The sequence below is a fragment of the Cricetulus griseus genome, chromosome 10 (assembly GCF_003668045.3).
Source record: "Cricetulus griseus strain 17A/GY chromosome 10, alternate assembly CriGri-PICRH-1.0, whole genome shotgun sequence".
Classification (NCBI taxonomy): Eukaryota; Metazoa; Chordata; class Mammalia; order Rodentia; family Cricetidae; genus Cricetulus; species Cricetulus griseus.
In genome coordinates, this window is record NC_048603.1 from 16,177,315 (window position 1) to 16,192,398 (window position 15,084).

The following is a 15,084-nucleotide window of genomic DNA, read 5'->3' on the forward strand; positions in this document are numbered from 1 at the left end:
TCACCCACTCACACAAATATATTTTAAATAAAACTTTTTATCCCTATAACTTTATGTAACGTTGTCCCTAATTCTGTCGTTGCCTCAAAGTGAGGGCTTTAACATTTCATTCGATGATGTTTCAAGAGCAGTGCTGTACACTGGACACCAAGAATGTCACTATGGCAGTGTAGCACTGCTCTCAGGTTTTAAGAGTGTCATGGGGACTTGCGGAGGTCAGACACACAGACAGTGAAAGCACTCTGCGGTGAGTGTCTAGTCAGCACAGCAGCCAGGAGTCCTGGGAACAGTGGCGCCACATTCAGCCCTGTAGTGTGTTTGCCGGGAAAGGATGTGTCTGTCCCCAAGAGCAGCTCTCTGGGAAAAGGTGGAACACAGAACATTCCACCACATTTACGTTTGTGTTTGAGCACAGCCCCCCTCCTCCCCTCCCCCTCCTCCTCCCTCTCCCCCCCCCAAGACTCATTGAATTGAAGACAGAATCTCAGCAGTCCCAAACACTAAGTAATGGAAGCAATAAACCCCCATGTTATCATGTGTTTTATATATATATATATATGCATTAAAATATCCTGCTGTGTCCTGTAAGTCTGTACAGTTATTGTATGTTGTTAAAAGTTTAATGTTTTAGGGGGAAACGATCTGACATCAGAACAGCTTCTTCTGTGAGGCATTCTTCACTTATTAAAGCAAAATTAGAGGCCCTGCCCTTGGGTTCTCATTGTTCTGTCAACACTCTCTTACAGCACTTAAGAGATTGTCTTGTAATTTATTGCTCACATGTCAGGAGGTGTCTCCTCAACCTCAAGTTCCTTAGAAAAGCAAATGGAACAAAACTATGTCTTACTCATCTCTGTATCTCCAATACTGGTGAACTGCTTGATAAGCTACAAATGTATAATAAATGCTCACTGAATGAATTAGTAAGTGAGATATAAATTGTTTTGTTTGTGAACAATCTCATCTACCTTCTAAGTGTTAGATAGTCACAGTAGTAGGGATTTGGAAGTTAAGAAGAAGGGTTTTGTGGTCATCAAACTTGTAGTAGAATGGCAGAGAAGGCCAGTTGCCCCCTGTGACGAACAGAGGGTCAGCAGTAAACGCGGCGAAGCCTCAGCTCAGAAAGCCTCTCTGAGAAGTCACATCTTAGTGGAGTCGTCAGGGAAATAAATGACAGCACTGTCTTATAGAAGAGCATTCCAGTCTGGAAGAGCAGCCAACTTAAAGACGCACAGAGGAACATCTGTAGTTGCCGAGAAACAGCTAAGGAGGCCAGCACGGCTGGAGTGTGGTGATCGAGAAGGAATGTGGCAGGAGATGGGGCTGACATGCTACAAGTCCAGATCGCATTCACCATGATAAAGATTTCACAAGGAAAGTCAGATGGACAGTTCCAGCAGTAGAATAGTGCGATGGGATCTTTTGAAAGACTCAGTCTCCCAGTTGTTTGAGACTGAAAAAGGCAAGAATGAGACAGAGAACTCATGAGGCCACATTTGTGATTTAAGGGAGAGATGCCATTCAGACCAGTGTAAATGGAATGATTTGTTGAACTCTGAAGATAGGAATTAGAAAGTGGGGTTGATGAGATAGCTCAGTGAGGGGGAGTACTTGCCTGATGACGACCTCAGTTTGATCCTCAGGACCCATAGAGTAGAAGGAGAGAACCAGCTCCTGCAAGTGATCCTCTGACTTACACACACACACACCCACACACACCCACACACACACACCCACACACACACACACACACACACACACACACACACACGACAGGTGAGTGTGCACACAAAGACAAATGCACACAATGTAGTTTTTCAAAGGAATTGTATAAACAAACTGTTAGGATTGTAAGCCCGTGTCTCTGACCCAAGCATTCAAGTAGTTAAAAGGTCACTAACTGTAAATAAGGAACACAGATGTGGTGGAGCAAATGCCATGAGAAAAGAGTGCGTCTTGTAGTTCTAGTCCTGCGTTAAATGGGTGTGTAACCTTCGGGAAATCTTTCTTTCTGTGGAGCTAGGTGTGTGTGTGTGTGTGTGTGTGTGTGTGTGTGTGTGCGCGAGTGTGTTTCCCAGATATGAAATTAGGGATTAAAATATCTTCTTTCTTATTGTAAAATCCCTTGATTTTATAATTCTGTGAAACAGAAGATATTACATTCTCCCTGCGTTTCTCCGAAAAGTGGAACAAGGGGATCCAGCAGCTTCTGGCCCTCTTGTCTGTTCTTACCCATAAGGCACCTGTGTTTGCACAGCGTGTTATGGGTTAAGAGCTCAAATTAAGACATCATAAGTTTACATGCAAAGATGTGTGCTGACTGTTGTAGATTCTGCCGGTTTGGAAAATAAAACAGGAAAAGCTGATTAGCTGTGATGGTAGAAGACACTTGAATTTACTTAAATGTATAGAGGGTGTATGTATATTAGTTACTCTTCCCATTTCTGGCAAAGGTAATTTAAAGAATGGCAAGGATATTTTGGCTTGGAATTCAAGTGATAGTCCACCAGGCTGGCAGGTCAAGGCAGCAGGAACTTGAGGCAACAGTCACACCGACTCCATAGTCAGGAAGCAAAGCATCATAGTGCTGGTGTTGAGCCCTCTTTCTCCTCAATATGCAGCCCAGGCCCCACGTCCAAGAGAACACTGCTGCCCACTCCAACTAATCTATCAGAGTCATCCCTCAGAGGCATGGCCAGAGAGTCAGCTAATGCAGTCTCTCACAGGTGTGTTTCCTAGGTGAGTCTGGATCCTGTCAAGCTGACAGTCTAGAGTAAACACCACAGAGGGAGGGTGTTGTGTGTAGGGAAGGCACGAACAGAGCGAGCGTGAGTGTTAATAAGCAAAGCAGCATTGGCGATTATGGGGAAGGCTCAGGTAAGACTGGCTTGCCTGTGTAGGAGGATGTCTGAACCGTGAATAGTAACTGCAGGGTCAGAGCAGAGGGGACATTAAAATGCAGGCAAGAACCAGGGCCCATTGAAGTTCCGCCGGTATGGTATTATGGTACAAATAATAGTCAAGAATGACTGGTACAGTGTGAATCCATCCCCTCGATCCATGTAGCATGCAGGCAGCTTTCACGACTTCCTCATTTTGTCACCGTGACACCAATGTTACACCCAGAGTTCAGGGTTCAAATGTTTGTGGGAATCTTATGCCTGCTAAGCCATTTGAGACAGGGATTGAACTAACATCTGTGTGACTTTGGGAAGTCAGAGCCTTCAATCAGGAGGTGTTACTGCACACACTCACCAAGGTGTAAAACGGGCAGCACGATCAGTGGCTGCAGGAATAGAAAAAGAAGACTTAAACTGGGAGGAATTTGTTTTTTTCCTAAAGAACTGCCGGTTGGTCATAGAGCGAAAGAATGAATGCATTCCACACCCAAATGCTGTTCCTGGGCACCTGGGGAAGGTCATGGCGTATGCGATGTGGGTTGTTGGGGACTCGGGCAAACAAGAGACACCACACTAGAAAGACTGGAAAGACAAATGCAAATATGTCTGATTGGGAAATCCTGAGTCTTAGATGTCCTTAGACATCTAAGTAGTAAATAAATAAGGACACATCAGACAGTGAAAGCATGAGAGTGAGGAGGGGGCTGTGAGGACGATCACAGGCTTGAGAGGCAATGCCCAGACTTGGCAGTAAGGCTTGGGCAGAGGAGGGTATTAACAGCCGTGAGCCTACTGTCACTTCAGGTCACCCAAGCTGCTGAGAACACAATATTGGGGTTGATGTTCTCCACATCTGCATTTTTTTTTTACCTCTGCAAGAGCTGTATTTCAATTTTTAAGTTTTTTGCTTAAAATTTTTGTGACCTTTGGTACGTGAAGTATGTGCCTTCACCTTGACATTGCCTGCCTGCCTTCTCCTGTGAGACCCTAAAAGCTACTGGCTAGAATAGGACAACACAGGCAGAAAAAGAAAAACATAAATCGGACTTACTTAAAACGAAAACCTGTTGTGTGTCCAAAGTTGCCATCTAGAGAGGGAAAAGGCAACTCACGGGAAAAGAAATAGTGCTTGCAAATCATATAAAGGGTTAATCTTCAGATTGTGTAGTTCTAGAATGTTGACAGCTCTGCAGCAACAAGCAATCGGATTCAAACTGGGCAAAAGAAGGTAGACACGGTGGCACCGCCTGTAATCCCAGTACTTAGGAGGTAGGGGCCCGGAATTACCAGTTCAAGTCTAGCCTGGGCTACACAGACTGTGCCTCAAAAATCCATAAAACAAAGAAAAAGGCAATGGGTTTCGGTAAACACTTTTCCAAAGAAGATCCACAAATGAGCTATTAAATATGTGAACAGTTGCTTAATCACTGCTAATTAGAAAATATAAATCAAACAAGTGACACTGCTTCATACCCATTAACATGACCATTTTTTTAAATTGAAAATAATAAATATTGATGAGGAAATAGCGTAATTAGCGCCCACGGCACTGCTGTTGGTAATATAAAATGATATAGATACTGTAGAAACCAGTTTAGTGTTTCATCAGCTAAACAGAGTAGAGTCAGTATGCCTACACACCTGTGTGCACACGCGCGCGTGCACACACACAAGATTGTACATGTTGCAGAACAGTGTGTGTTGGAATTTCAATCCCTTTTAAGGATGAATGATACTTGTTGCGTTCATTGGCAGGTAAATACTTAGGTTATTTCTACCTTTTGACTGCCGTGACCAGTGCTGCTGTGGACACTGGTATGCAAGTATCCATTTGAATCCCCGCCTGTAACACTGTTGAATTTATAATAGCAATGGCACTTTTGTCATTAGAAAAAGCCTATGTGCATTCTTACCGAGAGAGAAGATATCTGTCTATCTCGAGAGGCCTTTGATCACTCTGGTGTTTTGCCTGCAGGATGAAGACGAGCTGGACTCGCACACTATGGTGAAGACGAGTTCGGAGAGTGTGGGTACGATGCGGGCCACCAGCACGATGAGTGAAGGAGCCCAGACGATGATCGAGCATAACAGCACTGTGTTAGAGTCAGACCTGGGGACCATGGTCATCAACAGCGAGGCCGAGGAAGAAGAGGACGGAACTATGAAAAGTATGTGTCTGCTTCTCACTGAGCACACACCCTCAGGAATCCAGGTCTGCTTCCTTTTAGAAGTATGAGAAACTTTGGTTTTGAGCTTACTTGACAGCAAAAGGTGGCCTTAAAAAAAGCTTTAATGTTTATATTAAAGTGTACACACACACACACACACACACACACACACACACACACACACACATCTTTAACTTAGGGTTATGGGACTTTTTTCTGTTATAAGCTACAAACCCATAATTTAATTTGTGAAATATTTTAAGGAGAGGGTAGTGTTTCTAACATTTACTTTTCCAATTAAGAAAGAAAACTTAAAAATTGGTTCCAATAAATATAATGCAATACTATGGCATGCTGTTTAAATGATTTCTTAAACGAAGAGACGGAAGTGCAAGCTGGAGATGAAACCCTAGGAAGGCTTCCTTGGAGATGCTCACAGAGACGGCTCAGTTCCGTGTGCTTACGGCTGCTTCTGTGGTGTGAAGCATAGAGGTTGTAAATCCTTTCGTGGACTTGCTACCCCATCCTGATCTGCAATCAGCAAGCCGTGCAGGACATAGTGTTGCAGTGACAAGAGAAAGCACATTGACCATGTCTGAAGCTGTTGACTTTTCTTCCCCTTTCTCCTGCTATGTGGTCCTGTATGGTAGGTTACGTTCCACTGCACACTGCTGTTTCCAAATGACAGAGAGGCAGGGACTGACTGGCCTCTGCTGTGATGAGGAGATGGCAGGAGAGTACTCAGGTGATGGATGCTGTGTCTCCTGGAGGTGGGAGGCTACACTTTATTAAAAGAAATAGAGGATATCTCCAGAAATTTTAAGATGTATTTAATCATTTTACTGTATATGTATATGTGGCTGTGAGGGTGTTTTGTGTACTGTGTACATGCAGAACTGAAGTCATGGTTGGTTCTGAGCCTCCTCCATGTGGGAGCTGGGAACTGAACCCTTGTCTTCTGCTAAAGCGGCACCTGATCCTAACTGCTGGGCCTTCTCTCCAGCCCTAAGTCTAGACACTGTAGATTCAGAGATTTAAGTTAAAAATTGTGGATGTTACCAAAACCAATGGACAGGTTGGAAGAGAAGGCTAAATGGGAAGGCTAGGCCCAGGAGTGAGCCTGTGTAGGATCTCTACTGCTGTGTCGGACTCGAGCTGCTGAGCTGCTGTTGCCACTAACACAGACAGAGCCTTACTAGCGCACTGTTGCATTGAGTGTTGAGTAACACAGATGGAGCCCTTACTAGTGCACTATTGTATTCATCTTAAACACCTGTGGTGTTGGTGACTCCATGCCAGGGTGTGTCTGTAAAGATCCTGAGACTCCCTGGACCATGCTTGCTAGAAAGAATTAGCTAAAGGATATGGCCTGTGATTAGTCTTTACTTGCCCTTTTGTGAAATACAGTTTCCCAGAATTCTAGTTGCAAGGAATTCTAGGAAATACAATGTTGGTCCTTACATTTCCAGAGGCTGGTGGCCATGGTTTTTAGTCTCATTCAACCACAGAGCTCAAGAACGAATTCCTCTTATCCAGGGTTTCCTTGGTGTGTGTTCTAGAGCCTGGGCCTCAGCCTTGGCCTGCTCAATATCTTTAGTTAGCTGTAGCTTTTAATTTTAAGATGGAAGTTTATGAAAATTTGCAAATGCCACACACACAGAAAGATCCCAAAAATAGAATCCATGGATTGGAGCAGTTAAGTTGATTTACAAGATAACCTTGGCTCTTCGTCCAAACCACCAATTTCACAAATGTGCACCGAAGCAATTGTCCCTCAGAGATGCTGTTTCTGTGGAGTAAAACAAGGCCTGGGCTTCTCTGTTTAACACAAAAAGAAAAAGAAAAAAAAAAAAAAACAGGGAAGGAAAACAACAACAAAAACAACAAATGCTCCAAGCACTTCTGAGCTCCAGCCAGGACTAATAATCAATCCCCTTTTAGAAGGAGGAAATAACGGCTTCACTGTGTCTCAGGTGGGAGTTGTCTGGACTGTTGTGCTCAGCTTGTAGCTGGGGTATTTGTCAAGGATGAGCTCTCCCAGCACTCACCTCGAAGAGGCACTAGATGGTGCATTAGGAACAGGTGGAGAAATATCTGGTCAGTTTAGATTTCATAGTACTTTCATTTACATTAACCTTCATGACTGCGCATCAGTCACTAAATTCTAAAATTAAATAATTTTAAGTGATACATATTTAAAAATTTATTCTTATATACTTATATAGCTGATATATATGCATATAAAATATCTATATATTTATCAGAAATTTATATTGGGCTCCCACCCCCACATAGATACACACACACACACACACACACACACACACACACACGTTTTATCTAATTAGTGAAGGAAAGCACGTGAAGTCCCGCTGTACATTTGGGGAGTTGATTCTGTAGAAGGAGGACACTGACTCAGAAAGGTTTATGAGAAAGACCTAGAGGGGAAGCCTGAGCACTAGCTGGCCCTGCCCCAGCACCCTCTGCTGTCACCAGCAGCACTGTGAAAGGCAGCCTGTCCGAGCATCCACTTCTGAAATATCTGTCTTACAGAAGGGCCAGATATAAATGTATAAATACCTAATGCTATTGAATGCTCATGAAATGAATCTCCCCCCGTAATTACAAAGTCTTGAACCAAAGGAATGAGTCACTAAGAAGCGATTCGTTAGGGCTGGGGAGATGGGTTAGTGAAGAGTGTGCTGTGTGAGCATGAGGATCTGACTTTGATTCCTAACCCTGCTTTAAAAGCCAGGCATGGTGTTGTGCACCCAAAATCCTAGCGTGAGGGAGGTGGGGACAGGAGCATCCTATGGCTGATCAGCCATTCTGTCCAGTCATCGACCTCTAGGCTCAGCAAGAAACCCTCTCTCTTCTGTTTTGGTTGTGAGCCTACACCCTTTAATGGCTGAGCCACCTCTTCAGCCCTAATCAAGTACCTGGGTTCATCGGGCGCACAGAGACTGAACCAACAGCCAGGGAGCCTGCATGGGATTGATCTACCTCTGCATATACGTGACAGTTGTGTAGCTTGGTCTTCTTGTGGGGCTCCTGACTGTGGGAGCCAGGGCTGGCTCTGACTTTGCTGCCTGTTTTTGGGAGCCTTTCCTCCTTAATAGGAGAGGAGGTGCCTAGTCTCACTGAAACTAGATATTCCATGGCTGGTTGACTGGGAGGAAAAGAGGGAGGAGAAACTGTGATTGTCATATAAAAACAAAAGTTAATAAATACAAAAATAATAAAAGAGCCCCTGTCTCAAAATTAAGGTGGGAACTGATTTAAGGAAGACATCTCCCTTCGGCTCCAGAAGTACAATTTTGGCATACACAGATGTTCAGGAAGGGCTGGAGAGGGAGGGAGAGCAGAGAGAAGGGAGAGGAAGAGAATAACTTTGAAGAAAAAACAAAAATAGTAATTATATGCTTCTTTAACTTGTAAGGTCAATTTTGCCAAGAAATGGCAGTAAATATGATAACATAAACCCTCCCTCTCATGCAGCGTGTTGCAGACACCGAGAATATTACTGGGCCATTAGAAACCCCGCATTTTTCTCTGTGGAGGTGGTAGGCATCCCACTGTGTATGGTGTGGTTACAGTAGTCTACAGCTCCCTGTGGGCACTGAACATGCTCTACTTGTCTGTGTGCCCTGGGCCTGGGGTGTCTGATGTAGCATGAGCTAGCCCAAGACCGTTGGACAGTGTATCTTGGTTGTGTGGTGCCCAGGGCCTACGGTGTCTGATGTAGCGTGAGCTAGCCCAAGACCGTTGGATAGTGTATCTTGGTTGTGTGGAGTCTGTTTCACTGCTGCAAAGCACCAGCCAAACACAGAAATGCCGGTCTTCCCTGGGCAGTGAGTATCTGCTGAAGGCCTCCAAACAAGGTCTCCATGGACACACAATTGCCATGTTTATTACTCTGTTCCTTTTGTTTAACCCAAAGCTCGGGCTTCAATTTGTCTGTTTCCTCCTATTGCGCCCTTGTTGGAGATGGAAAACAGCTGGCCAGGGTTCTCCACACAAGTGCTTCAAGCACACCCAGGTCTGTCTTGACTGTTCCCAAACCCTCCGCTGGACATTTGGGTCCTGCTGGCCTCTGAGCAGCTGTTCTGTCTGAACGTATCACCTTCCTCATAACTGTGCCCAACCTTCCCTGTGTTCCATGGATCCTCTTTTATTTTAAAATAATGTGTGGTAAAGTTACAGGGAAATGGTGTTAGTAGCTTCTATCCCATCCTGATTGTGTATGTGTTGACTATATTCTTGGCAATTATTAATCAGATAGAGCACTCAAACTTTAAAATACTTGTAGAAGCACAGTGAGGTAATAACCATGAATACCTTTGATGTTGACATACACTACGGTGCATCTGAGTTGTTAATTCGTTCTTCATACTTGAGTATCTTTACCACACCATTCTAAGAAATTAAGAAAATCAAGTAAACTGTATCTTGTTAAATTATTTTTAAAAATTTCATATATTTACCTTTTCATGAAGATCTGTTTTCTTAGAAGACATGTGCAAACTAGGAACACTAATGAATTATTACGATGGGTTGACATATTTTACAAAATTATTTTCCATATAATTTAGTATCCTTGTAAATGTTTAAAGGAATGACTGAGATAGAAAACAGCTTTCTCTTTAAAGTTTCACAGGCACAGAGGGAAATGAGTGGCAGTTATTTTTCCTTTGTTGCTAATGGGTTTTTGGTTATATAAGCAAGTGCGTTGAAAGAATTGAGCCAGAATTGAGGGACTAAGTAATTTCAAATATTAAGTTTATTATTATAGTAAAGTGAATTTTAATAAGCTAGGATCGGAATTTAACTGCAGCTAGAGAACTTGATGTCAGTTTTCTGTGGTTATTCTCTCAGTGTTGTAAGACAGTGTTTGCCATAGCAACCACAATCACATATGACTGCCTTCTTCATCCTTGTTGCAAAGCCCTAGAGTTCTCATGTCCACCCCTCTCCCTTGACTGCAGGAGAGAAACATCATCCCCTTTGCCCCCTGGAGATCAGCTGTGCCCTCTGGCATACGTTTCCTGTTGTACAGTAAAACATTAACTAGGCACTTGCAGCTACCCCTCCTGTTAACTTCAAAACAAACTTAATTTATTTTCCTCTTTAGAATGTTTAGAAAAACAGCCTAATGGTTTTTGTGTATCACAAAGGCACAGTCTAAATGTCAATAGTGAGTTATAAAGTAAGAATAGAGAATATTTAGATATTCAAGCACATGTATTTGAATAGACATCTACTTATGACATCATCCAAAAAGAAAAATCTGATGGAGCAGACTGCCTTCTTTTGTTTTAGTTGTTTTTTTTTTTTAGTATGAATGCTAATTTCTGACTTAGTGAATTATTGTCTCGACTTTTTTTAGTAGAAATAGCTGGTATCATTTATTTAATATGTGTGTTAAATGTCTTTTAAGCTTTTGTCTGCACCATTTCTAATTCTTTAAGAATTATTCTTATACGTGATTGATTTTACTCAATCTGTGTGTGCCTGCTGTGTGAGGAGGCCAGTAGACTGCTCTGGAGGCTCTAGAGTTAGGTTACTGATGGTTGGGACACCATATAAGTGCTGGGACTTTGTTCCTCTGCAATATCAGCAAATGCTCTTAATCACTGAGCCATCCTCTAGCCCCATGTTCCCTATTGGTTATGGCATTTTAGCTTACAGAAATTCTGTGACCTCAGCTAAATAGAAATTTTAAAGGACAGTAGTGTTCAGCCACTTTCTTTTTTTCCCTTTTTCTTTCTTGGTTTTGTTTTGTTTTTTGGGACACGGTTTCTCTGTATAGCTTTGTTAGACCAGGCTGACCTCGAACTCACAGAGATCTGCCTTCCTCTGTCTCCCGAGTGCTGGTATTAAAGGCGCTGGCCTCTTTTTTTTTAATTTATTCTTCTATACAATACGTCCTGATCACAGCCTCCCCTCAATTCACTCCTTCCTCCCCCTCCCCCACCTCCCTTCTCCCTCAGATCCACTCCTCCTGCAGGGATATCAACCAAACGTAGCATTACAAGATGCAATAAGACTAGGCACAAACGTTTATATCAGGGCTGTACTGGTCAACCCAGTAGGAGGAAAAGGGTTCCAAGAGCAGGCAAAAGAGTCAGAGACACCCCACTCCCACTGTTAGGAGTCACACAAAAGCCCCAAGACGCACAACCACGTCATGTATGCAGAAGACAGACCTAGGGCAGATTCATGCATGTTCCACGATTGCTGCTTCTCTGTCTGTAAGCTCCTGAGTGAGCCCTGCTTAGTTGATTTGGTGGGTTGTGTTCTACTGGTATCCTCCGTCCTCTCTGACTCCTACAGTTTTCCTCTGCTTTTCTGCAGGGTTCCCCAAGCTCAGAGGGGAGGGACACAAATGGAGACCTCCATTTTAGACTCTGTTTCTCTCCTTGTAATGTCAGCCTGTGGGTCTCTGCACCCGCTGCCATCTGCTGCCATAGAAGCCTCTCTGATGACACCTGGACAAGGCACCCATCTTTGAGTATAGTAGAATATCATTAGGAATCATTGATTTTTTTGTTGTTGTTGTGTTTCTTCTATCAGTCATGTTGGGCTAGCCAGTCTCCTGCCCCTGGCCATGCAGAGCATGGGCTCCCTCTGGTGGTGTGGGCCTCAGGCTAAACCAGACACTAATTGGCCGCTCCTCAGTTCTATGCCACCTTTGTCCCAGCACATCCAGCAGGCAGGGCAGGTGGAGGGTTTTGTGGCTGGGTTGGTTGGTGTCCAGGTTTCTCTTTCCTTAGCCTGCAGGGTACCTTCCCAGACCAAAGAGACCAGACCGCAGGGCTGAAGGCTCCATGCAGACACCAGCTTGACTTGTCTACTTTTTAATCTCATGTCAGAATTGTGTCACCCGGCCACTCTGCCGGAAGAGGTCTCATCCTGGCAGGGAGGAGGGCTGAGACTAGAATGGGAGCCCTTACAGGGATGGTGGCTGTGTGGCTGGAGGCAGTCCTGAGGAGTCCCTCCCCTCCTGGTTATCCAGCCCTGGGGATGGATCTGCCCTTACCCTTGCTTTTGCCATGGCTTATATTTGATTGCACTGTAGCTCTCTGACTTAGTACAGAAGGAAGGGCTGGCTTTAACTTGGCCCTTCCTCCAGTCTCCCATGAAAGGAAATTCCAACTGAAGTAATCCTGCTTTTAGTTTTGAAGACTATTTTCTTTTCACAAAAGATTAATGTTTTCCAATAACTCTTATGGAGTCAACATCTGTCTAAAATGCAACTTAGGCGGTGAACATAGCTGAATATGGATGTACAAATATGTCTGTGTGACCCTGCTTCTAGTGTTTTAGATACATAACAGGAGTGAAGTGTAAATTTTATGTTATATGTGGTTTGCCATTTAAAATAAGCTACCTAACCAGTATGAAACCAGTAAACAGTGTGCAGTGTTAGGAGGAAAATCGTTTTACAGGAATGAGACATTTTAGACAAATCCATGCAGGTACTCCTGTTTCACATTCTAACCTGAGCAAACTTACTGCAGCCCAAACGTGCCGAATAAATACAGACGAGGACTGATGAGGTGGGCACAGGAAGGAGAAGACGGATGCTTGCATGATAGTTCAGTCTCTCTAACCCTACTCTTTCCCCCCCCTTTTATTGAAAGTAGATTTTTTTTTTACATAATGTATCCTAGTTATGGTTTTCCCCCCCTCTCCTCCTCCCAGTTCCTCTCCTCCCATTCAGATACATACATTTTCTATCTCTCATTAGAAAACAAACGGGCTTCTAAGGGTTAATAATAAAACATAACAAAATAAAATATAGTAAGATAAAACAAAAGCTATCACATTGGAGTTGGACATAGTTACTCTTTTTTTTTTAAGTTAAAAATTCCTGACTCTTGAATTTATGACAGAAAGTAGGCTCTGATTCATCCTCTGTTGGAGACTGACAGTGGACCCTTTAGCATTGCATTCTTTTGTTGAAAACGGTTCCATATCCCATCTTCGGCCAGCAGTGCTCCTTAGCTGCCAGCGTGAAGCTGCGTGTACTGTTGCAAGTGCATTCTAAACCGGCCAGGTCACCGTTAAGACTGTTGTCTTAATTCACAGCTTTGCAAATCTGCTGTGTCCCCATAGGAAAGTCACCAGGATGGTGATGAGTCTGAGGAATAGAACTGGGGCTGAGTTTTCATCTCAGAAAGACAAACAGCAAAGATGGAGCAGGCGCCTGTCTTCTGAGGTCTCAGTGACAAGTTTGTGAAAGGAACTTACTTGGAGAGTGAGCACAGTGACAGGATGAGTTGAGCCTCTTGGACCCCTCCCCAGGAAGTCCTTTAAAGGGAGGTAGCTCACTTTCTAGCTGCAGGGTTAGATGAGAATGCCTTCTTGGTGGTCTCAGGGACAGTTTTTGAAGCCCTGGGACTTTAAGGAATCCAATTTGGAAACTTCTGATCAAGACCTTAACCACAAGATTTAAAAAAAAAATTAGTTATTCCAAATGTTTATTTTATACTATAATTGTCCAATATAAAAAATAAGCCATCAAAAGATTCCGAGTTGTAGAATGACATGTTTGTTTGTATTTTGAAAGTCACTGAGTTGACAGTGCAGTCAGCATGGGGTTTCCAGAAACCACGACATTTGGAGGCCACTGTGCCCTTGGTCCCCTTTCTTAGAGAGTAGGCAAAAAAATGCTTAGAAATTGAAACACTTCTGTTTAAACCACTTTTGGATCAGCTTTGGAGAGAGGAGAATCTGAATTCAGTCTCAGCCTCCTTGCTCTGAGGATTGAGTGGATAATACTGGCCTTGGCGGAGATGGCGTGAGGGGAAGAGCCGCAGGTTTGGTGGGAAGAGTCTTGCATTTCGCCTCAGAAGTTAACTGCTAATTCAGATACATCTCCACTAAGTGGTGTAATAACAAGCAGCTGTAAACTTGTAAATAGAGCTTAAGACAGTTTGAGCTGAAGAAATGGCTTAAGGAGACCAAGATATAAATAAGACTGGCAAAGCCTTCAGAGACCCAGGATCAGGGGAACCAGCTAGAAGACTTAGATGAAGGGAAAACTTCATCAGTCCCTCCAATTTCTGAGCAGCCTAAAGCCTGCCATTATAATGAGAGCAAACATAAACATAAAAGAACAGGAATGTTTAAAATGTACTAGACACTGGTACTATTGTTAATAGAATTACGATAAAGATTCCATTAAAGTAAAGAAGTGTTTCTATAGTCAAGAGCATTTGGGCTCTGTACGTATCTGTCTCGTGTTTCTTTGACCTGGGTTCTTTGTCTTTCTTCTCCCTTCTATGAACTGACCTTGTTTTACTATGGCTCACTGAAAGTAACCCCCTTTATTATTGCCATACTTGTTTAAGTGTCAGGCTGACACCCCCTTCTGTGTCTGTTTGCCTAAGGAAATGCCACGTCACCCGAAGGACAGAGACCGTCTTTCATGGACTACTTTGATAAGCAGGGCTTCCAGAACAAGAGCCACGAAAACTGTAATCAGAGCGTGCGTGAGTCCCGCCCCATGTCACAAAGTGTTTTTCCTGATGACTGGAGAGTCCCTCAAGATGGAGACTTTGACTTTGTAAGTACACTTTCTTTCTCCTTTGTCTTCTTCATCACACTGAGGGACATGGTTCATAAATATGAACTGTGTGTCTATAAGTTATAGACTGTATACTAATGTGTGACCATGGCTATGGCTATAACTGTAGCTATACTAACAGCAAAATGTAAATGTTGCTAAATCAATCAGCTCAGATTTAGAGAAACATGTAGGCCCTCCAAAATACTATACATGATAACCATTTCAGTTATCAAAATAAAAAAGCATGCAAAGTCAAATGTACTCTGACATGACATCACGTGGATTCTTCCTCATGGCGAAATGCTGAAAACTAACTGATGTGAGTGTTAACTCTACTTGGTTTCCTCATTAAAACTGTGTAGTTACCATGGAGCCATAGTATAAAACTGTATTCAGTTAACATGGAGCCGCAGTATAAAACTGTGTACAGTTAACATGGAGC

General features: G+C 43.3%; 1 protein-coding gene across 6 annotated transcripts in view; it reads left to right on the forward strand.

Annotated features, from left to right (window-relative positions):
• Stk3 (serine/threonine kinase 3) overlaps positions 1-15,084 on the forward strand; it is a 193,438-nt gene that overhangs the window by 121,723 nt on the left and 56,631 nt on the right. For 3 of the 6 annotated variants that reach the window (XM_027431515.2, XM_027431516.2, XM_027431520.2), the window contains 2 exons: positions 4,876-5,068; positions 14,464-14,639. In XM_027431515.2, the coding sequence (XP_027287316.1) occupies positions 4,876-5,068; positions 14,464-14,639 (369 nt within the window). Of the gene's footprint in view, positions 1-4,875; positions 5,113-14,463; positions 14,640-15,084 lie in introns of all 6 variants that reach the window. The other 3 variants (XM_027431517.2, XM_027431514.2, XM_027431519.2) reach the window with 1 other exon arrangement.